This window comes from Eumetopias jubatus, unplaced genomic scaffold (assembly GCF_037043125.1).
Source record: "Eumetopias jubatus isolate StellerSeaLion01/CBP00866 unplaced genomic scaffold, mEumJub1_p1.0 scaffold_4, whole genome shotgun sequence".
Classification (NCBI taxonomy): domain Eukaryota; kingdom Metazoa; phylum Chordata; class Mammalia; order Carnivora; family Otariidae; genus Eumetopias; species Eumetopias jubatus.
The window spans coordinates 173,040,059-173,065,274 of NW_028274810.1; the positions used below are offsets into that span (position 1 = coordinate 173,040,059).

A 25,216-nucleotide genomic window follows, 5' to 3' on the forward strand; every position below is an offset into this window, starting at 1 on the left:
GGAAGAGACATGGAAAGCCGCCAGAACAGAACAAAAGCCCCCCAAAACCGGTTTTCACTGAGCCCATCCCCCACCACAGGGGGCAGGGTAACTCTGCCCAAACAGGGTTGCCTGAGTAACAGCGTGGCAGGCCCCTCCCCAAGAAGACAGGCTGGGAAAACAAGAGGCCAGCAACCCTAAGGTCCCTAGAAAACACGTGTGTCTTACTTGGGTTGTGGTCAATAATTTGGACTCTATACATTCCCTCAACCACCCCTCAACAGAATGACTAGGAGGAGGAACCCCCAAAATAGGAAAGACTCAGAGACTATGACTTATGCCACAGATTTACAAATGGATTCAGATTTGTAACATTCAACCAAGATGTTGGAGATGGAATTCAGGCTAGCAATTATGAAGACAATAGCTAGAATGGAGAAATCAATTAATGGCAACACAAAGTCTCTAAGGGCAGGAATGAAAGCTGAATTGGCAGAACTTAAAACTGCTATCAATGAGATCCAATCTAATCTAGATAATCTAACAGCTAGGGCAAGCGAGGCAGAAGAACGAATTAGTGACCTAGAAGACCAATTAATAGACAAAAAGGGAAAAGAGGAGGCCAGGGAAAAACAACTCAGAACCACAGAACACTCATGAAAGAAATTGAGGAAGACACAAAAAGATGGAAAAACATCCCATGCTCATGGATTGGAAGAATAAACATTGTTAAAATGTCTATGCTACCCAGAGCAATCTATACTTTCAATGCCATCCCAATCAAAATTCCAATGACATTTTTCAAAGTTCTGGAACAAACAATCCTAAAATTTGTATGGAATCAGAAAAGACCCCGAATCACCAAGAAAATGTTGAAAAAGAAAAACAAAGCTGGGGGCATCACGTTGCCTGATTTCAAGCTATATTACAAAGCAGTGATCACCAAAACAGCATGGTAATGGCACAAAAACAGACATATAGACCAATGGAACAGAATAGAGAGCCCAGATATGGACCCTCAACTCTATGGTCAAATAATCTTTGACAAAGCAGGAAAAAACATGCAATGGAAAAAAGACAGTCTCTTCAATAAATGGTGCTGGGAAAATTGGACAGCCACATGCAGAAGAATGAAACTTGACCATTCTCTAACACGATACACAAAGATAAACTCAAAATGGATGAAACACCTCAAGGTGAGACAGGAATCCATCAAAATCCTAGAGGAGAACATAGGCAGTAACCTCTTTGACATCACCCACAGCAACTTCTTTCAAGATACATCTCCAAAAGGCTGGTGAAACAAAAGCAAAAATGAACTTCTGGGACTTCATCAAGGAAACAGTCAACAAAACAAAGAGGCAACCAACAGAATGGGAGAAGATATTTGCAAATGACACTACAGATAAAGGACTGGTATCCAAGATCTATAAAGAACTTCTCAAACTCAACACCCAAAAAACAAATAATCAAGTCAAAAAATGGACAGAAGACATGAACAGACACTTCACTAAAGAAGACATACAAATGGCTAACAGACACATGAAAAAAATGTTCATCATCATTAGTCATCAGGGAAACTCAAATCAAAACCACATTGAGATACCACCTTACACCAGTTAGAATGGCAAAAATGGACAAGGCAAGAAACAACAAATGTTGGAGAGGTTGTAGAGAAAGGGGAACCCTCCTACACTGTTGGTGGGAATGCAAGCTGGTACAGCCACTTTGGAAAACAGTGTGGAGGTGCCTCAAAAAATTAAAAATAGAGCTACCCTATGACCCAGCAATTGCACTACTGGGTATTTACCCCAAAGACACAGATGTAGTGAAAAGAAGGGCCATATGCACCCCAATGTTCATAGCAGCAATGTCCACAATAGCCAAACTGTGGAAAGTCCTGAGATGCCCTTCAACAGATGAATGGATAAAGAAGATGCGGTCCATATATACAATGGAATATTACTCAGCCATCAGAAAGGATGAATACCCAACTTTTACATCAACATGGATGAGACTGGAGGAGATTACGCTAAGTGAAATAAGTCAAGCAGAGAAAGTCAATTATCATATGGTTTCACTTATTTGTGGAACATAAGGAATAGCATGGAGGACATTAGGAGAAGGAAGGGAAAAATGAAGGGGGGAAATCAGAGGGAGAGATGAACCACGAGAGACTATGGACTCCGAGAAACAAACTGAGGGTTCTAGAGGGGAGGGGGGTGGGGGGATGGGTTAGCCTGGTGATGGGTATTAAAGAGGGCACGTACTGCATGGAGCACTGGGTGTTGTACGAAAACGATGAATCATGGATCACTGCATCGAAAACTCGTGACGTATGGTGACTAACATAACATAATAAAATAAAATTTTAAAAAAAGAGAGAGACATCCCCCCCAAAAAGAAAAAAAATTATAATGGAAATTAGAAAATATTTAGAACTCAGATTATAAGAACAATATAAAAACGTGTGTGTGACACTAAAATGGTACTTATAGGAAAATTTATAGCCTTAAATGCTTAATATCACAAAAGAAGAAGCACTGAAAATTAAGTATAGAAATTAAGAAGTTAGAAAATTAGCAATAAGTTAAGAGAAATAATAAAGAATAAAAATAAAAAGAAACAAATATACAAGAGAATCAAACCCAAAACTTATTTTTTTGAGAAGACCAATTAAATTTTCAAATATCTGGTAGAATGGCTAAAAAAAAAAGGAGAAATAACCAATATAAGGAATGAAAAATGTGACAGTAGTACAGATCTTATAGATGCATGAAAGGTAATAAGAGGAAATTTTTAAAAAACTAGTTTTTTAATAAAGATAGCAAATCTAAATGGCCTATAAACATCAATACATTGAATCAATAATTTAAAATTTGTACAACTGCACATTAGCCCATAAAGTCCTACAAAATCCTGTAGAAGGAAATAAATCCAATAATACATAAACTCTTTAAGAAAAGTTTAAAAAGAAGGAATAGTTTCTAATTTATTTCATGAGGCATAATCTTGGTATAGAACCCTATAAGGAAAGTTTGAGAAAGGAAAATTGTGGACCAACCTCAATCATTAACATAGATACAAACATCTAAAACAAAATATCAGCAAACCCATTTCACCAAAAAATAAAATAGTCAATACATTATGACTGCATTGGGTTTAATCTCAGAAAACAAGATTATCTTAACTTTGGAAAAACAATTTATATAGTTCTTCGTATTAACAGATTAAGGGAGAAAAATCATGACCATCTCAATTGGTGAAGAAAAAATATTTGATAAAATTTCACACTCATGATAAAGTTCTAACAAAAAAGGAATAGAAGACTATTTTCTTAACCTGCTCAAAAACCTACAGCAAGCCTCATAATTAGGATCCAATTTTGAAAGCATTTTCTCTTCAACATTTTACTGGTAGTCTCAGCAAATACAGAAAGGCAAGAAAGAAGAAAGGGACTCCTGGGTGGCTCAGTTGGTTAAGCATCTGCCTTTAACCCAGGTCATGATCCCAGTGTCCTGGGACTGAATCCTCACTGGGCTCTTTGCTCAGTGGGGAGCCTGCTTCTCCCTCTGCCTGCCACTCCCCCTGCTTGTGTGCATTCTCTGCCTTTCTCTCTGACAAATAAAGTCTTTAAAAAGAAAGAAGGAAAAAAAATCATAAGGATGGGAAGGAAGAATCAAAACTATTACTATTCACAAATGATAGAAGCAGTTATATAGAAACCCTGAAGAATTTACAGATAAATAATCGGAAATAGAGAGTTTAGTTAGTTTCTTTAATTCAAAATCAATGTTTAAAAAAGTACATTTCTATGTACTGAAAAACAAGTAGAAAACTAATATTATTTATTTATAACTATATAAAAATGGATATCCAGGAATAAATGTAACCAAAGATATATAAGATCTATCTTTAGCAAAAGCCAGTAAAGAAGACCTAAATAAATGAAAGGATATATCATGTCACATGTTGGAAGACACATTTTTTTAAATGTCAGTACCATGTAACTGATCTACAGAGTCACTGGAATTCTAAACAAGATCTCAAAGCTTTTATTTAAATCCCTTTTGTTTAAAAACTTGACAAAGGTGATTCTAAAATTTATATGGAAAAGCAAAAGTCCAAGGATATATAAGGCTCCCCTGAAAAACAGGGCAGGAAGACTTGCCTAAAGAGTACTAGGAATTTTTTATAAGTGGGCCTGGTGTTGCATACAGATAGACAAAATCAGCAGCGAACCAGAAAAGAAAGCCCAGAAACTCCTCTATCCATCTATTGAATCTTAAGGTATGCTAAAACCAAGATTAGAAATCACTGTGCTGTGACAATTGGCTTTCTATTTGGAAAAGAAATGAAATTGGAACCATGCATCATACCACATGTAAAAATCAATCCAGATGATTAAACATGTAAATGTGAAAAGCAAAACTATAAACCTTGAGAGGACCATATAGAACAACACTTTTATATCCTTGGGATAGGGAAAGATTTCTTAAAACACAAAAATCACTGAACATAAAGGCAACGATTGACATTTTATTACATTAAAACTCAGAACTTTGGTGTATCATAAAACACCATAGAGTGAAAAACACCAAGATAAAAATTGGGAGAATAAATTTAAAAAATATATAACTAAGAGTTAAACCTGAATATAAAAAATCAGTTAGCGGCACCTGGGTGGCTCAGTTAGTTAAGCGACTGCCTTCGGCTTGGGTCATGATCCCAGAGTCCTGGGATTGAGCCCTGCATCGAGCCCCACATTAAGCACCACATCGGGCTCCCTGCTCCTCGGGGAGCCTGCTTCTCTTCCTCCCTCTGCTGCTCCCCCTGCTTGTGCTCTCTCTCTCTCTCTCTCTGTGTCAAATAAATAAAATCTTTAAAAAAAAATCAGAAAAAGATAGATGATATAATAAAAACCTGCAAAAGATTTGAATAGGCAATTCATAGAAGGAGAAACTCAAATGAATAATGAATAAGCATATGAAAAGATGTTCAATTTTATTAGTAATCAAGGAGACAAAAATTAGAACCACAGTGGTATACCATTTCCCACCTACCAGTGTGGCACACAATTAGTCTGGTGATGTCAAGGATATGGAGCAACAGGAGCAACTCTTATTAACTGTTAGTAGGAGTGGATATTAGTGCAACAATTTTACAGAACAACTTGGCATCGTCTAATAAGGTATACTTGTACAAATGCTTTGACTAAGGTATTCACTCCTAGCACTTACGCACCAGAAGACACGTACACAAACATTCATAGCAGCATTGTTTGTAATGGCAAAAGAGTAGAAACTACTCAAATATGTGTCAGCAGTAGAATGGATAAATAAATTTATGGTATGTTCTCACAGAAGATTATTATACAGAAATGAAAAGTGAATGAAAGGCAGTCATAATGTGAATGGATCTCAGAAATATGATGTTGAGTGAAAAAAGCAAGTTGGAGGATAAATGCGGAGTCCATTCACTTAAATTTCAAAAATATGCAAAACCAAGCAATGTACTCGTTAGGAATGTAAATATATATAGTTAATACTAAAAAGGATAGTAAGGAAATGATTACATTATAATAGCCAGGACATGGATGGAGACAACCTAAGTATTTATCAATGTTTGAATGGATAAAAAAAAAAATTATGCGTGTATGCTTGCACACATGAACATGTGATGGAATATTATTCTGCCATAAAAAGGAAAGAAATCTTGCCATTTGTAACAACATGGATGGAACTTGAGTACATTAAACTAAGTGAAATTAAGTTAGAGAAAAACAAATACTCTATGATTTCACTTATATGTGGATTTAAAAAAAGCTTATAGAAAAAGAGATCAGATTTGTGGTTACCAGAGGTGTGAGTAGTTAAAAGGTACAAACTTGCAGTTTTAAGATACAATTTCTGGGGATGTAATGTACAACATGATGACTATAGTTAATACTGCTGTATGGTATATTTGAAAGTTGCTAAGAGAGTAAATCCTAAAAGTTCTCATCACAGGGAAACCTTTTTTCCCTTTTTTTTTTTTGTATCTATATGAGAAGATGGCTGTTACCTAAACAATTGTGGCAATCATTTCATAAATATATATAAGTCAAGTCATTATGCTGTACACTTTAAACAGCACTGTATGTCAAATATCTCAATAAAACTGAAGGGAAAAATGATTACAAATGATTTAAGATAGCAGAGGGAAAAGTTAGCAAAGAACTGAAAAGGTAATGGCAATATTCTTTTTATGAAAAGTATAAAGTCAAGTCATAATAGCTGTATGTATTTAATATTTAATAAAAGCAATAACAGATTAAGGAATTAAGTGAATTACCCCCAAAATCTCAACCAGTAACCTATCGAGTTAGGGCTTGAAATAGAATTGTCTGACTCCAAAACCCTTGGTTGTGGCCACTAGCAGTATCTGCTCTCAAAGTAGCTGGCATAAGAGGCTGATAATCAACTTCCCTATCTCCCCTCACTTTGTGAATTTGATGCCTCGCTTAGGCCCGTAGTATCTTCCACTCCCTACCATGGGTGAATTTGTGGAGAACAAAAAAAACCTTCTCCTTTTATGAAGGAAGGTTATTTAGTTTCTTTCTCTAGTCAAATCTTGGTCTACCCTTCTCTACAATGTGTATTTTTTAAGTGACATAAGATTCACATAAAATTAATCATTTTAAAGTGAACAATTTAGTATAATTCACCACTTTTATCTAGTTTCAAAACATTTTTCCAAAAGGAGACTCAGGACCCGTTAGTCCTCCCTTCCCTAGGCCCTAGCAAACATCAGTCTACTTTCTGCCTCAATAGATTTATCTGTTCTTGTTATTTCATATAAATTGTTTCATGCAATAATTGTTCCTTTGTGTTTGGCTTCTTTCACTCAGCATAATGTTTCCAGGTGCATCCACATTGTAGCATGGTTCAGTATTTCATTACTTTTTATGGGTGGATAAAATTTCACCTCTCTACTTTTTTGTAATTTTCTCCTCAGAGCCTCCTGGGTTATAGCTGGATTATAGCTATATAGTGTATATATATATGTTGGATTATACCCTTTCACATTTCCCCCTTTATTTAGCTAAATCTTACTGCTGCTGCTCTTTTTTTTTTTTAACAAACTGCCCAGGATTCCAGCTGCTTTTCCTCTATCATATTTCACTTTGATGGTATGAGCCCTTGTCTGAACATACCCCATTTTGGGTTATTTGCAAATATGATCTCTGCACAACTTCTGCTACATTCAATTCCTTGATAAAACTATTCAGTAGAAAAGCCCAATATTACCATAACTGCTTTGTCTGGTATGAGAAGATCCTTTGCCATCTTATCCATACATTGTAGGGAGATATTGTGCCAAATGTTTTGCTGGTATCAAGATTCATCCATTTTAGGGTTCTCTATCTCCATAATCTCCTCCCCCTTAACTCCTCATTCTTTATGTCTTCAGCTTTAAATGTTACTTCCTCAGGGAAGCTGTCTTTACCTGCATCCTTGGTTTGCTTTGCCAGGGTGTTCAGAGATAACTGCTTCCTATTTATGCTCTTGCTTCCGTTTCTTGTTACACTATCTCACAAGTCAGCCCCCCTAGTGGTTATTATCACAGCCCCTGTGCCTCTTCTTTGGTTTGTTTATTATATTTTTAAATTAACTCGCTCTTTGTGTCATTATTTGACATTTGTCACCCCATGTCCTCTGCTAGATCATAAAATCCATATATCCAAGATGTATTTCTTTCTAGCTCCTACTGCAGTGTCTAACAAATATTAAGTACGCAATAAATGTTTGCTGTGGAAAAACTATCTTAATAAACCTGTCCAGTAAATTTGCTCACTGAACCGTGGTAGCCAAAAATTGAAGAAACTTTGGATCCACTTTGAGCCGCTTTTGGGGTAGCATTCTGAGCAGACTCACTCATTCTGGTCTCCTGGCCAGAGCCTTGGTGAGCTTACTTGATATTGTCATATAAAGAAGAAGCAAAGGACTTCGGATTAGTTAGTTGCAAGAATTTATTTCCATGAATTAATTTTAAAAATGGGTTCCTTTTGGTTGGGGGGAAGGAGGTAGGAAGGAGATTGAATAGGGGTTGGTGAGACAAGGGAAGGTGAATTTAATCACTTCCTTGTGCCCTTTTCCTGGGCAGCAATGTGTGATGAATGCTAAAGAGCAAATGTAATAAATGTCTCAATATCTTGGCTGAGAACAAGAGTCTAATTACAAGCCATATGGCCTCTTCAATTCAGTGGCTGTGAATTTATTTGGGTTTTATCCAGTGAGTATCAAGAGCAGTTAAGCAATCAATAGATTTTTCTATCACTGAATTTCATATTTTTAGATCCAAGGTCAACACTCTAAATTCTTCTCTTTAGATATCTTATTCCCTCTCCTTCCAAAAAAGGGGGAAATCATGATTGCACAAAAAAATCTTTAGGATTTAACTGGGAGTTTTCAGTCTTTGTTTTGCCAGGATGTTTAGAGATAACTGGTTCTCATTTATGCTCTTGCTTCTGTATCTTGTTTCTCTCTCTCTCTCTCCCCCCCCACCACACACACACGTCGACACAGAGTTCCAGGAAACAGGGTACCTCAAGATGGCCTACAAAGTTCTCTTGGCTAGTAGTATTCTGATTTCGTTGTGGTCTTCAGCCAACAGAGGAGTATGGGGTCTAAATGAGATTGTTTTAAATATACCACTAAAAAATTCATAAAGTGGAACTTCTAATTTGTGAACCTCTGAAAGGAAGGGAAATCACCTGGTGCCCATTACCTTTACCTTTCAAGTTTCAAATTTTCCAAGATAAAAAAAGGGGGTGATGGTCTTCCCCTAGACACTTTCTTTCTTCTATTTGATCCTGATTGATTCATAAGAATAATAGCATTTCCCTGTGTTCCTAGGATCCCACTGGGAGTATATCTTTATTTTGAGAAAGAAATGGATATCCATTTATAAGTTCTATAGTTTCCAGCAAATATTGAAGATGCCACTGAACTTTTCCCCTTTATTTCCTAAGGGTGGAAGCTGAATTATACCCTTTCACATAGTTGAAAGAAATACAAATACTAAAGCCAATCTTTCCTTTCTACTATTCTAAATTCTACCCTATACCACTATTCTCAAACAGAAACTGGTACTATTTTACAGCATCAGAAGTTATCTTAGGCTCTCGCCAGTGTTGAGGAGTATGCATGTTTGAAATATGCACTTAATAAAAAAATCCAAGAAAAATTATATACTTTAGATATAAAACTAAAATTATTAAATATCTCAAGGTAGGTGAAAAACATTTCTTTTTTTTTTAATAAGTCAGTTGGTTAAAAAAGAGTTTGATATTTTAAATTTGGATTTTCATAAATTAAGAGATTTGTACAATGTTCTATAATGTGTCCTTAAAAGCAAAGTTTGAGGTGTTTAGTCACTGAATTCAAATCAGAAATATATTCCTCTAGCTAGTTCCTGTTCTTTCTTCTTCTTTGTTAGTCTAGTTAGGCATAAGGAGGCAATAAGTATTAAGCAGCTATAACTTTTATTCTGGAGAGAGGATAGTCTCATATTAGTTTTGTTATACTTTTTATCTTGGAATTTCTGGAAATTAAATTCAGAGTAATATAATAAATGCTAACCATACTTTCTTGAAAATTAATACTCACATATGAAAAATAAATTTTCGGGGTGCCTGGGTGGCTCAGTCGTTAAGCGTCTGCCTTCAGCTCAGGTCATGATCCCAGGGTCCTGGGATCGAGCCCCACATTGGGCTCCCTACTCGTGGGAAGCCTGCTTCTCCCTCTCCCCCTCCCCCGCTTGTGTTCCCTCTCCCGCTGTGTCTTTCTCTGCCAAATAAATAAATAAAATCTTTAAAAAAAAAGAAAAAGAAATTTTCAGTTGTAATCTTCATACACTAGCCAAGTCTCTAAGCACAGTATAATCTGTAGCATAGCATTTAGATTGATAATTAATATAAAACTCTTGCTCCACCTACTTCTCCCCACTGCACCTTATCATCTCAGTTAGCTTCAGTCTTCCCTAAAAGTAGGGCATTATGCTCTGGAGGAATTTTGTTCTATTCCTTACCAGTGAGTATCAAGCTTGAAATAAGGATTTATAGTCCATACAGGGAAATATTTCAGCAGTACTGGCTACATAACTACAAAACCCAGTGCAAAATGAAAATGTGGTATAGCTGATTCAAAAGCTAAGAATTTGAAGATGGTTGCAGCAGAGTAATAAACCAAGTGTTGGAAATCCTAGTCAGTGCAATAAAGCAAGAAAAAGAAATAAAAGTCATGCAGATTGGAATGGAAGAAATAAGACCATTTCTATTTGCAGATAACATAATTGTCATCATAGAAAATCCCAAAGAATTCACACACAACAATACAAATTAGTAAGTGAGCTTAACAGGAACACAGGATATAAAGTCAATACACAAAAATGAATGTAAATACTTGTGATGAACACTTGGAAACCCAAGTTAAAAACCAGTGCCATTTACAATAGCTTTCCCCAAAATGAAATACTTAGGTACTCATTTAACGTACCATCTCTGTATGCTGAAACTACACTACACTCATAAAAGAAATCAAATGAGACCTATATAAGTAGAGACACATACTGTGTTGGGGGATTGAAAGATTCAACATAGTAATAAAGATTTAAATTTTTCCCAAATTGATATACAAATTTAATGCAATTCTAATTTTAAAAATTGGTATTTTTCTGTAGATTTAGACAACCTAATATTAAAATTTATATGGAAAGGCAAAGAAACTAGAATCACCAAAACAGTTTTGAAAAAGAATGAAGTTGGAGGAATCACATTAGCTGAATTTAAGACATACTTTAAAGTTGCAGAAAACAAGGCTGTATTATTGGTGAAGGGATAGATACATAGATCAATGGAACAGAATAGAGTCCATAAATAAACATATAGAAATATGGCCAACTGATTTTTGACAGGAGCAAAGACAATTCAATGGAGAAAGGATAATCTTTTCAACAAATGGTGTTGGAACAATTAAACTCCATGTGCCTCCCCCCCAAAAAAGAAGATGACCTAAGTCTCACACCATAAACAAAAATGAACTCAAAATGGGTCATAGATCTAAATGTTAGACATAAAACTATAACACTTATAGAAAACATTGGAGAAAATCTTCATGACTCAGGGTTAGGCTAAAAGTTCTTAGACATGACATTAAAAGCATAATCCACTTAAAAATTTGACACCTTTTTCATCAAAATTTTTGCCCTGCAAAGAAGCAGCAAAAAATATATATAGATATGATACCGGTTTTGTAAAATGAAACCCCATAAATATTTACACAAAAAATTTTAGAAGTGTTTTTATCCTTGGGGAACTAGTACCAGAAGGTTGGTGTAAACCTGTTTTTGACTCTGTATCCTTCTTTGGTTGTTGAATTTTTATGAATATCTCTTACCTTCATACAAGGTCCCAAATCTCCCCACCCTTAGCAGCTTTCAAATGAGGTTAGGCAGCAGTCTGCTAGAAAAGTTGTGGGGAGGTGAGGGTTGACTACTCAGATCTCTTCCAACTCTAAAATCCTAGGATTGTATGATTAGATTCAATGTAAGATAATTAAAAATTCCCTAAGTGAGAAAATGTTTAGCATATTTTATTTAATTTCAGAATTATTGAAAAAAAAATCTTAAAGCCCCAGGGCTCACCAGTGCCTTCCAATGGACTCAAATCTTGATAGATGATTCTTATCATTTGTCAGGAGTAGCTTGATATCTAAATGATTAGTAGCCCCTTTCAAGTATATTTTCTGTTTTCTTAAAATTTATTTTAGAGAGAGAGAGAGAGTGTGTGTGCAGGTGGAGGGGCAGAGGGAGAGGGAGAGAATCTCAAGCAGACTCCCTACTGAGGCCCGAATTGGGGTTCAGTCTCAGGACCCTGAGATCATGACCTGAGCGGAAACCAAGAGTCAGATGCTTAACCGGCTGAACCACCCAGGCACCCCTCAAGTGTATTTTCTTAAACAACTTTAAGAGGGTCCCCTTCTTTTGTAGAACAGAAGAGACTGCATTCCATTTATTGGATCACAGTCCAGAAAGCATAGTCTTCACATGGAATCTTCTTTTTCATCTTTATAAGCCCTAACTTACATTAATTTTACCTGTAAACTACATTAAATCTCTGAATTAGTGGGGTAAAAATCTGAAACTAGTGCACCTAGCTGTAAACAAGGCATGAATTTTCATAATGAAATGTTAGACTGAAGAGCAGTGGTGAATTTACTGTAAGGTTAATGAAATTTAAGCTTCAAGGACCTCCATCTGTGCAGATCTTTCTGAGGGCCTTTTGGGGCCCTAGCAATATGCTTATATTTTTGTAGATTTGCAAAAGTAAGATATTTTAATTATAATCAGCAAAAAACAGTGTCTCTTTCCACTTTGATTTTCCCTCCATCACACTTTTCTTCTTGATGAAGGGCAACAGAGGGGCTATGGATATTTGGGGGATTCAGTTAAGGGGAAATAGATCCCATTTGAGTTTAGTGGCATATGTTTTTGTGGTTTGCAGCGAATCTGTGCATAGTTAATTATTGCTAGCCATACCGGCATAATAGCTCCCTATGCCAGTTCACTTGCTGAAGAGACAAAAGATCCATGCCAGAGGTTATGTCACCCTATATGATTGTGCCCAGGGGGCTCTGATATTGGAAGTATTGGATGATGTAGGGGCAACAAAGTTGGAAATGCACAGACTTAAAAAGTGGTCTGTGAAAAATTCTTCCAAATCTTACAAATGAAATAGACTAGTCTTTCAAATTTAATAGCTATCCTTAAATATTTAGACATTATCAAAAATGAGTTATAAAGCCATGAGAGAAAACAAATTTTGGTCAAACACACTAGAGGAAAAACAGAATTTTTTTTCCTATTCTTCCTATAGAAAATTATATTCCAAAATTATTGTTAAATGAAGAGGCAGTCAAAGAACAGCGTGTCCGGAAAACATAGGGGGTAAGTATTACAGAGCTGTGCCAGGCAGTTAATTAAACCATCGCTACTTTTCTAGACTTCTGATATTTATGGTATTTTCAGTTTTTAAGCTTTGCATTTTGTTGTGATTTCCTTTTCTCATTACAAATAAATATTTGCTTTCAGACCTAGTTTTGTATTTGTAACTTTGTGCTTTTTTTTTTTCTTAAAGAGCACTGCCCAAATTATGTAAGTGTCAAGCCCTTAAAACTTAAATCATCTCTGCATAGGGCTTTTAAATATTTGGGCATAGAATAAAACTTTTCTTTTTGCTTAAGGATTCTTAGTAACACATTCAAGTGAAATCATGCTTTACTTAGTCTAGAATATGACCTCTGCAATGGAATTGGTAACTCTGGGGTGTCAGAACTAAGAACAGTGAGAGGCACACAGATTTATCACCAGCCATCCTGCAGGAAGGAAACCTGGGTGGAAGTTGGCACTGAGTATAAATTTCTGTTCCAGAAAAGAAAACTGCAAAGGAGGTCTGCTGAAATGACCTGGTAGAGCTTTTATCTAATTTAAAAGAGGAAAGACTTTGAGGGTTTTCAGAGAAGTATGAAACAGTAGATTTGGGATATCTAGGTTCAATTCACCTAGTTTTGGTTTCTGCACTATATAGGAAAAGTTAAGGTAAGGTTGACACAGTGGATGATGATGACAATACTTTCCTATCTCACTGTCCCTTCCTATCCTCTGTTAGTATTTGAATACTGTACTGGATTGATGGATGTTATGGGAGATCCTGTAGACAATAGAGCCAATAAATGTGATCTTATGACAGTTTATTTCCCTTGCAAAGGCAGATGGGATTAATGTACTGGGATCATCATTCTTAAGCAAGTTATGCAAGGTCACTGGCCCTTCCATGGAGAGGAGTTTACCTACATACATATTTCTGTTTAACCCATTTTTAAGTAGTACTGCTTGCTTGCTGTTTTTGGTATATATGTCCTCATTAAAAGATTAATTGTCCTTTTATAGCCCAGATAAGGCAAAAGGCAATTGTAATTATATCTCACCATGGGCCCACAATTTGTCTCCAGGGGCAGTAACAAAAAATTGTTAGAGTAACCCCCCTGTTTGCCAGAATGACCATGCAGCGGTCACCATAGAGAGGAGGGGTCACAGGTTGCAGGAAAATCCCTCAGTCCTCTCTGACTCCCAATACTAAAATGGTGTGGACTAAGTACAATTCATATAATTGAAGATTTCTTCCTTCAAGCTGGAGTCAGGGTGGGTAATAACACTATTGCTTAGCATCACATTTGATAGGGAATAAAAAGTATGTGGAAGTCTTTAAATAGTCTCTGCTGCTTGATGTCATAGAAATTCTATTTCATTGTGATCAAAAGAATCAGAGTACAGTCCAGAGAAGTGTACTATTCCTAAATTCAGCAATTCTGACAACAATGGGCCACTGTCTGAATTATCAAGTAATTCTTTTATTTGGCTGTCCAAGATTCTTTGTGATTTAGTGATGAAGTCTGTAAGGCAGAATAATGATGCATTCTAAAGGAGAAAATGATGGTAGGATTATGGCTGCAAGGCAGAGAGGACAATGGCAGGTTTGACTCCAGCTTGTTTGCACAAAGCATTTCCCAGAGCATATGAAGTATTCCTGGTGTTGTGAATTCTGTGAGGTTTTATCTTTCTTTATACTTTTTTTCTTTATCATTTTTCTGGGTGGAATGAGCTTGAAGAATCAAGTAATATTTCATGGTCATGTATAAACATAGACAAACATGTGGAGGTGATTTAGCAAAGCAAACAGTCCCATTTACACAGGACAATATTCTTGATGCTGGTTGAGGCTAGCTCTGAATGTGTGGATTTGAAAGGAAGCTACATTTCCAGGGAAGAAATATCACCCTTCCCCAGTTCTACCCAAAACGCATTTATCAAGTAATCAGAAAGAAGAAAAGTCAAGGGTTATTGACTTTTTGTGATGTCCATTCCCTTCTATATAAATAGAGATCCTAAGGTAACAGGTTTGGTTCTTGTACGCCTGAGCATTCCCACCCAAACCTCCCTGAACCTAGAGCTCATGCACCTATAATGAGATCACGAATTGTACTGGCTTTGCTTTGTGATCAGCATATTTCTTTTTAATGGTGTCAGGTTCTACTTTTCTCTGCAGCTGGGAGAGGTAACTGTCCTTTCATCCTCTCCAAAAGAGGTACCAAAGATGACAGTCTTTGGGATTCCCCTCATTGGGTTGTTGGATCTCTCTTACTTTAGTGATAACCACCGTCAGGGATCTCATGCTTGGTCAGGCCTGCGAAGGGACACCCACTAGCTCTGTTCTCATCTTACTCCACCTTTTTCCGTGTCGGTCTTGATCTGCTCCTCAAGATCCTCTGGGGACACATAAAAGTCCTCTTCTGGCACCGATGATTTGGGCCGGCAGCGTCCACAGCAGCAGTTGCAACAGCAGCATAGGCAGCAGCAAAAATAACAGCCAGTCAAGAGGCCAATGATGACAAACAGGGTCTAGGGGAAGCAGAGGCAAAGCAAAATAGGGGTGAGGGGTGGTGGAGTGTGGGAGAACCCCAGAAATAAGTGTGCATCCGTGTATCTTCAGAGACCTGAAGATAATGCAATTCACCCTGCAGACCACATATACGCCCTCATCCTTATTCCATACAAGAATTGCCTTTTTAGTTACTTTGGAAACAAATTCCTTATAAAGTTTTGCCTAACAAGTTCACAGAAAGTGACTTGTAGCCTAAGTAGTGAAGGGTGATGTTTTCTTCTTTATTCATAAGCTTTGGTGGTCATTATTAAGAGTAGAGCAAACAAAACAAACAACCTCTACAGATCAAATGAGCTAACCAAGGGGCTGAATTATTCTCACCAAAGAAGAGCTTTTGAGAGCTCTCCCTCCCACCTCCGCATTTCTCTTAGTCACCAAGTCCTGCCAGAATCTCTTCAAGATCTCTTACACCCTCCCTCCTAAAGACGGTAGGACTTTAGAAAGATCTTGTTATCTCTGCCTTTAACACTTCAATAGCCTCCTAACTAGCCTCCCTGCCTCTACTCTTGCCTCCTATTCTACTCTGCACATTGTTGTTGGAGCTTTCTGAAATACATGTTCTCTTGAACCTATGTAGCAACTTTCCTGCCTCTCAGGAAAGGCTTGAGGTCCTTATTTATAGCCATCTGTCTTCAAACCCTTCTGTGAATTAGCACAGCCCTGTTCCTGCCATACCTGCCATAGATTTGCTCTCCCTGTGGATTCATCTGCCCAGAGGGCCCCTTCCCATTCCCCAGCCATCTAAAAAATGTCCACTGTGTGTTTAAGATTCATCTCAAAGATCCTCTCTCTGACATTGTTCCTGATCCCCCCCAACTCTAAAACAGTTTCTCCTTCCTTTGTGCCCCAGCTGTACTCCATATAAATTTCTTTAGGACAAAATTCAATTTAAGACATTGATCAGTTTATATGTCTGTCTCACATTAGACTGAGGTTCTTGAAGCCTGGAACTATATGTTAGTCATCCTTCAGTCCCTCCTAACATAAGGATTTAGTACCTGGCATGTGGAAGACAATAAATATCTATTGAATTAATGAATGTATGAAGTAATTAATAGATAAACAAATGACTTGTTCCTCCTCGTGAACAGCCAGCACCAGGGTTTCCCCATAAGCATATAAAAGGTTTGCTTAGGGGTCCCTGGGTGGCTCAGTTGGTTAAGTGACTGCCTTCAGCTCAGGTCATGATCCCAGGGTCCTGGGATTGAGTCCTGAATTGGGCTCTCTGCTCATCAGGGAGCCTGCTTCTCTCTCTGCTCCTCCCCCATGTTCATTTTCTCTCAATCAAGAATAAATAAATAAAAATACTTTTTAGAAAAAGATAAAAGGTTTGCTTTACTAAGTCTGCCATAGCTAAAAATGAAAAGAAACTTTCCCAACCTCCAATTTAAACCTTTTGTTAATTGAGCAAAATAAATTTGATTTTTTAAAAAAATACGTTATTTGACATAGGAAGTGTTTTATACATCTTTGACTCAGAATGCAGATTTTATCTAAAAAGAGAAAGAGGATAAACATCACCTTGTGTATATGCAGTTCTTCAGGAACCTAAGGTAGACATCTTTAACGTTGATGAGCCTCACCTGGCTCATTCCTATTTCTTAGCCCAGCACCCCATCTCTGACTCTGGTCCCCATTATGGGGTACAGCCTACAGTGGCATGGAGTGAGGGATCTTTGGTCACACACTCATGCCGATAATCTTTTTGCCATGTATACTCTACATTTTCATAGACTTAAGTAAATTACTCTGAAAACAAAACTGCAACACCCTTCTCACCAGCTGCCTCCAAAACCCTCCTGTGCAGTATTCCTGAGCTACTGCCCCAACAAGCTACTCTTTTTTTTACCTACCTTTGTCCTTTTTTGTCTTTACCATGCAATTCCCATATTTTTCTCTTCTCTGAAATTTTCCTTTAATTCATATACTGTTTTGTTCTTTAATTATTCCAACTAGATTGTTTGCCTGTTGCAGAAATAACTCTGCCTTACATACTTACAGTGCTTAGCACACTACTAGGCATAAGTAGGAGTCCAATATTTTGAAATACGTATTTTCATGGGTATAATAAATCATTCCTGCAGTGCATACTTAATACATGATCACTATGTGCCAGCCCTCTCTAATGGGTGCTGTGCAATTAGGTTTTTGATATAAGCAGCAGAAGAAGGTAGATTTCTTTGTAACCGTATTTTTAAAGAGCCATATCAGGAGTTATTTCAAAAATTTCTTATACTTTTGGACAGCTTCTGCTTTTCTATATGAATTTTGATCAATTTTGTCAACTTCTGCAGCAAGGAAGCCTATTCTCGTTTTTATGCAGACCAGCCCCAATATGCAACCTAGGTGCTGGTATGTAAATTATCTAGAATGCCAGATATACCTTCCCATGGAGAGAATGTCATGCCTGGAGGTTAGATTTGCAGGCAAGCCCACACTGTTATATGAACACTCAATCTATTATAAATGACATTGTCATTATGTACACTCTTGTTCCAAGGTCCAAATCCACTCAGTGGGAACTTGTCTCCCTCCCAGGTCTTCAACAATAGAGAAAGGGGGTTTCAGTGGGAATCCCAGTTATCTCTAGGAAAAGAAATTTTGGAGACTGCAGAAGACAAGTGAGGCTTCAGGTTGCAGACTCTCCATGCTTATGTATAAAAATATATTCTCTCTCCTCCTGCATGTATAAGACTCTTCAATTTAGCAAGATTTATTTTAGTGGAAGAAAATAACAATCCCTCTTTTTGGAGATCTGTAGCTTTTTAAATTATTACCACCCATATGAATGTGAGTTCATATGATTTCCCAAATTATATGAATTGTACAAAAAATATGCTGATGGACCATATGTATGGTTCACATGTAAATACCCTTTTATCAGAAGATAAGGATATTAAAACTCATAAACAAGTATATAACCATCATTAAACACTCATATACTAGGTATTCCTAGGAAACCACAAAATATTTACTGTCAGAAGTCAATTCTGATTGCACTAAGTCCTTAAAAATGTTGCCTTCTTCTTGACCAGATATCCTTTTTTTTTTATTTCTCCCTCTGTGTCTCTTCAACACCCTTCCAGCACTACTTAATTCTCACTTTTCCCCCCTCATTTCCTTCTCCACTACTTGAAGTCAGGCCCCATGTGAGCCTATCACATAATTACCATGCATTCTCCCAAGTACTATGTTTGCTCCGGTAGCTTATGCTATAGATAGTAAAGTACATGGTTAAATTTGTCCTATAATAATTTACTAAGCACTTGTCACACTAATAAATTATTTTTGTTTTGAGCAGTGAGTCAGTTCTTAGTTAGTCATTATGGGGAGAGGGAGGGCAGTCAGAATTAACCTGAAGCCTCAAATTCAATTATAATTAATGTCTAGAGGTATTTTAAGTCCTGCTGTATTTTATAATTATTTGACAAGCTAAAGCAAAAAAGAAAAAAAAGATCCTCAAATAGCAGCTTTCAGTCAAAGTGATTATCTCTTTTTATTTACAAGAGTTTAATAATATAGTAAGGTTAGGTTTTCTCTGAGATGGAGTCTAAAAGAGTGAATAATACCACAATTTTTCTAGGAAACTGTTTCTAAAGAAAAAATTGATTTACCTTTGCCCACCAGCTTGACAGCATGAAGTAAGTGTTAACATTTTCATCTCCAAATTGCTCGGCCACATACAGCCCCAGTGATCCATACTTGTCATATATGTTTCTCTTTGACATGTCGGTAAGTATTGTGTGGGCGTTGTTGATTTCTTTAAACTTGTCAGCAGCAGCTGGATCATCCGGATTCTTGTCTGGATGGTGTCTCAGGGCCAATTTTCTTTTAAAATTAAAAAAAAAAAAGTGAGGAGAAGTATTATTTGTCAAGAATTGCATTGACATTTTAGGAGGGGCACTATTCATTTGTACATCGTTTTTACATGCAATTACTGTGAAGTGCTAAGTTTCACAAAAATGTTGATGTAACTAAGCAAGTTTTCATCAGATGTTGCCTCTTGTTTCTGATGTGCAGGCACAGTAGTGTTGTTTCTCTCCTCACATCCTCAAAGGAATTCTCAACTCCTGCATTTTGGTAGTCTGTTCTTGCTGTTGGCAAATATGTGAAGTTTATTTTTACCTGGCAGCTGATCAGTGGCCCACCTCAATATGCAGAGGCCTTTAAGAGTTTGTGCAGTAGGGTCAGTTTACACCAAAATTCCATTTAGCACTGTAATAAGTTTCTAGAATTAACAAAACTTCACACCACATATTCAAAAAGTTAAACTCAACTGTCAAAAAAAAAAAAAAACCTGATTCATAGTCCCTTGAATAAATAGTAGGACCCCTTTCACAGATCTTTCATAAATCCTTACTCCCTTTTGTTTTATGAGCAACTACTATGACTTCCCTTGTTTTCAAATGTATATTTGACTTCTTTTCAAATAGATCTTTCCACTTCAAATAATCTGTAGAAGTTTACTTGTGAGTAAAATGTCCTCACTTCTCTGTGGATCATAAATCAGTTCCTGAAGGGTATGGGTATGTGTTATGTTGCGGGGTGTGTGTGTGTGAGAGAGAGAGAGAGAGAGAGAGAGACAGAGAGAGAGAAAGATATTTGGGGGTTATTTATTCTTCAGTTATACTCAAGTATTAAAAAACCTGTAAAGTGAAGCTAAGAACTGAGCTATGATAGTCAGGGTCTGACTGGTGGCCATTTCCTTCACTTCCCTCTACAGACAGATTTAAATAATGATTAAAGCCATGTTCAAAACTTGAGTCTATAGTAATTTTTCCACTGGAAAGTCAATGAATTTCATGACTCTGTACTGGAAATTTTATGACTTGTTCTCCCTACTATGCCCATCATAGCTATATGTAGGAGTATACCTTAAGCTTTTGTTTTGGTTTAGATTAAACCATTTCATTTTAATGCAATAATAAAAGGCCATAAATAGAGCAGAAAAGTAAAGTATACTTTAGAAGTCAATCTACACAATAAACAGGGAAAAAAATCACGCCACTTTAGGAATTAAAGTATTGCTGGTTAGGAAGTAGGTGATTAAGCAGCTCAGCATCAGTGTGCTTAAAAAGTACCAAAATACTTAAAGTATAAATCATGGTGTAAAATCCATTTCAACTCTGAACTCAGAATAAACAAAAAGAATAAAGCAATGATAGTTCATTTTAAATTTGTTTAATCAAAACATTTCATGCTTTTTGAGAGACATTTGAGTTATCTATAAATTCTTTTTTTAAAAAAGATTTTATTTATTCGACAGAGACACAGTGAGAGAGGGAACACAAGCAGGGAAGTGGGAGAGGGAGAAGCAGGCTTCTCGCCAAGCAGGAAGCCCAATGCGGGGCTCGATTCCAGGACCCTGGGATCATGAACTGAGCTGAAGGCAGACGCTTAACGACTGAGCCACCCAGGTGCCCCTCTATAAATTCTTATAGATGGGACCATTGGAGTTGTTTTTTATGTGCAGAATTCATGATGAAATCATGCTAAATAGCACAAAATGCCTATTTTGTCATTTAAAAAACATTTTATAATGTTTACTATATGCCAGCACTATTATAAGCATGTTATAAATATTAATTCATTAATATTCACCACAACTCTATGAAATAGGTACTATAATGATCCCATTTTACAAGTGAGGAAATTTAGCCACCAGAAAGCTAAGTAACTTGCCCAATATCATACAGCTAATAATTAGAGCCAGGCTTTGAATACAGGCAATCTGACCCTGAGCACATGCTCTTAACCAGCACTATGCTGCCTTTTTTATATTTTTAAATTAAAAAAGTAAGGCACACAGAATGTTAGTATGCCATTGTAAGGACTTTGGCTTTTGGTCTAGGTGACATGGGAAGCCATTGGGGTTTTTTGAGAAAAAGAGTGGTATGAGCTGACTTTAGTTTTAGAAGGATTACTAACTCTTAGAGAGGAAAAAGGCCAAAGCAGCAACACTCTTTTAGGAAAAGTTCCTGGTGGTTCTGGTCAGTGTGGTAGTGGAAGATATAATGAGAAGTGGTTGGATTCTGGATATATTTTGAGGGCTAGCTGATGGATTGGATGGGGGATATAAAAAAAGAGAAATCAGAGATGGCCCCAGAGTTTGGGCCTGAGCAAAAGAAGTTTGTAGTTACTATTTAATGAGTTGGCAATACTTTTTTTTTTTTTTTTTTTGCAGTAGGGCATGGTTTGCTAGGATTTAGAGTTGTGTTTTAGATACCTTTGAGATACCTATGGGACTTCCAAGTGGACATGGAAGTAAGAGAGATATATAAGCCTGGCGTTTAGGCAAGAATTATTGAGGGAGATGTTATGTTTGAGAGTTCTCAGAAGGTAGATGGTATTTAGAGCCATGGAACTAGAAAAGATTCCCAAGGGATTGGGGGTGGGTCCAAGAGAAGTCCAAAACCTGGGCTTTGGGAAGAAAGGACAAGCAGAAGAGATGAACAAAGAAAGGCCAATGATGCAGAAGGAAAAATCTGGAGAATATATCTTGGGATCTAAGTGAACAAAGTATTTCAAGGAAGGGAGTGGTCATTTGTGTCAAATGCCATTAACAGGTCCTATATGATGAAGACTAAGAATTGATCACTGGGTTTAGTGATATAGAAATCTTTGGTGACCTTGACACACACACACACACACACACACACACACACACACAATGGAATAAAGCAGAAAAACAAGTAGAAAAGAAAGAAAAACATGAAAGGTTATAACCACAATTACCAGTGCTTTTAGCTACACATTACGATTATAGGTGATTATTTTGTTTTTTCTTGTTACAAAAAAAAAAAACAGATTACTTGTGTAGTTTCCTTCTGTAAGCATTTTTAAGCTCATTACAAATGTTCTCTTTTAATAGCTGAAAGTTTAGTTTTTTTCTCTTAAATTACCTACTACCAAATTAGAAGGGGTAAAAAAAGGAAGAAAGAAGAAATTCTCTAACTTCAATGATACAATGATCATCATCAAAAAACATCAAGTGGATTCTTTAAACACATTAATTTTAATGGCATAATATTCCTGGAATTCTCACACTGTGCTCTGGGATACAATTGCAGCATTTTCCCGTACTAGTTCCAGAAATCATTTCCAGGCCAATCAAATACAAGAGCTATTACTTCTGCCTTGAAAAAAGAAACCCCTGGAAAGTGCCTCTTTGCAATACATTCTCTTGTTTTTAAGTTTCAGTTGTAGACTGATACACACTGCCCAAGACTTAGCCAGAGAAGCCTGGCTTCCTGTCATATTTTAAGCTGCTCAGATCTTTGTCAGCTCACAAGGGCAGATGCACTCAACCATTTATCACACTCCTCTAACAATAGCATTGGCAAATTCAGAGGGCTGGACCATCTCCATTTGTAACAAATCCAATTCCTGGTCATCAGCAGCATTTTGACTCCTCTTGGCAGATACTCTTGGCTCTGAGGAATCCTTGGGAAATATGACTAGCAGAGGCAGCTGCCAAAATTACACAACTGCTCAGGAAGTAGTTGGTCAATGACCCATCTTTGGGAATTGCCTATAGAGCAAGGAAGCATGTATGGAATTTAGGGTGAAAGGAAGTACCTAGAATACATTTAAATATAAAATTCACCTAATTCATTTTAAAGATCTTTCTTATAATTTCTCATTTTACACTTAAAAGTGACATAATACGCAACCAGAATGTGTGCCTTTTATTTTATTATTTTTTATTTTTTATTTTTATTTTTATTTGTGTGTGTGTGTGTGTGCCATTTATTTTAAATCTCTCTATACTTAGTCATCTATTAATCTGGTATGGCTATAATTGATGTTAGAATAATAGCATCAATCCCTCTAACTTCCACTTCAAAATCCAATAACAACTGTCAACTGAAATGCATAGTGAATTCAATGAGTGGCAGATAAGATAAACGTAGGGTGTATGGTTGTAATTACTTAATGCCCCTATTCTGAGGCAGTAGCATAAGTCTAATAGAAATTACAGTGTTCTGCCCAGTTCTCTTCCTCTTAACATCTAATCCTCTTAACATCAGATCTACCTACTACTCTCTACCAGTCTCTAAGTCATCTAAGACCCGATTCTGACCATGTTGCCCCACCTCTAGGCCAGATCTATCTCCATGGGATTAAAATGTCACCGGAAACCTTGTTTAGGAAAGGTGGTATCTAAGCTTCCGGGAATTAAGTTCCATCCTGGCATGGGTGTGTCTATAAGTTGCCTTTCCCCACTCAACACATTTTCAGCTGCTTTCTCCAATGACCACCTATTGTTTCTTATTTCAAAATTTCTCCATTACGGGGGTGCCTGGTGGCTTAGTAGTTAAGTGACATGACTTAGACTCAGGTCATGATCTCAGGGTCGTGAAATGGAGCCCCATGAGCCTGCTTAAGGTTCTCTCTCTCCCTCTCCCTCTGCCCCTCGTACCTTCCCCCCCTCTTAAAAAAAAAAAAATTCTCCATTGCAGTATGACTTTCTGCTAAACTCTCTCAGCCACAAAGTTTATTGCCCCTCCAATGTCCCAGAAGAAGCTACCTGCTGCCTAAGAAGAAAGAATAGAAAAGGAAGAGTGATTTCTTCCCATATCCTAGAATCCTTAAAACTACCCTTGTGACAGAGTCAGCATCTACTGCAAAGATAGAAAAAAAAAAAAAAGCAAAATCTGAGTTTGAAAAAGCTCAGGTAGCAAAAGAAGCAAAAGCTGAGCTCAGACATAGACTATTCTTTCTAGAAAAAAGTTGGCTATAATGGGAAAGAGACTGGTTGCAAATAGGAAAATGAACTGTTATAAACCAGAGTTTGAAGGTGAAAACAAACCCTAGATTAGCAACCCCAGGTGATGGCAACTGTTGCAATAATGGAACTTGATAGTTGTCATAATACTGGAAGTTCAGTGGAACTCCTGTGCCCTCTTGGACTAAGTCCAAGTGAAAACATAATAAAGCAATATAGGAGTCCTAGTGCACATCTCCCTGACATTTGGTATTGGTGGACATTTAATGTTTGACTGTCTGGCGATATACATATATCCCTTTGTGGTTTAATTTGCATTTTCCTAATTACTAATGAGGCTGATACACATATATATGCCATTTGGATATCATCTATTTAAGTTCATAGTCTTTTGCCAGTTTTTAGTTTGATGTTTAAATTGTAGTATTTAAAAAAATACATATTCTATATATGAATCCTTTGTCATTTATATGTATTGCATTTATAGTCTCCCTTTCTGGAAACTTGTTAGTTTCTTTCTGGAATCTTTTGATGAACAGAAATTCTTAATTTTAATTTAGTTGAATTGATCAATTTTATCCTGAATTCAGAAAGATATTGTCCTATAAATTCTATAACTCCAAAATCTTTATAGATTTGCCTTCACATGGTAGTCAAGGATTGATTTGTTGCTGATTTTTCAATGTGGTGGAAGGTAGGTGTCCAATCTTATCTTTAAAATGTAGTTATCCAACTGTCCTAGCACCATTTATTTAAAAAATAAAATCCTTTCCCTATATGTCTAGGCTGTCTGTTCAGCTCCATTGGTCTGCTTGGCTATTTCTGGGCCAATAATAGTTTGAAATATAGTACTTTAAAGTATGTCTTAGTATCTTAAAGAGTAAGTTCTTCTGGGAGTGCCTGGATGGCTCAATTGGTTCAGTGTCCAACTCTTGATTTCAGCTGAGGTCATAATCTCAGGGTGATGG

At 36.8% G+C, this 25,216-nt stretch overlaps 1 protein-coding gene across 1 annotated transcript in view; it reads right to left on the reverse strand.

Annotated features, from left to right (window-relative positions):
* The window catches only part of DNAJC5B (DnaJ heat shock protein family (Hsp40) member C5 beta), a 56,950-nt gene that overhangs the window by 4,344 nt on the left and 27,390 nt on the right, over positions 1-25,216 (reverse strand). Inside the window, exons 2-3 of the mRNA XM_028108733.1 lie at positions 19,135-19,348; positions 15,306-15,477 (exon numbers count right to left, since the gene is read on the reverse strand). Coding sequence (XP_027964534.1) covers positions 15,306-15,477; positions 19,135-19,348 — 386 coding nt within the window. The remainder of the gene's footprint in view (positions 1-15,305; positions 15,478-19,134; positions 19,349-25,216) is intronic.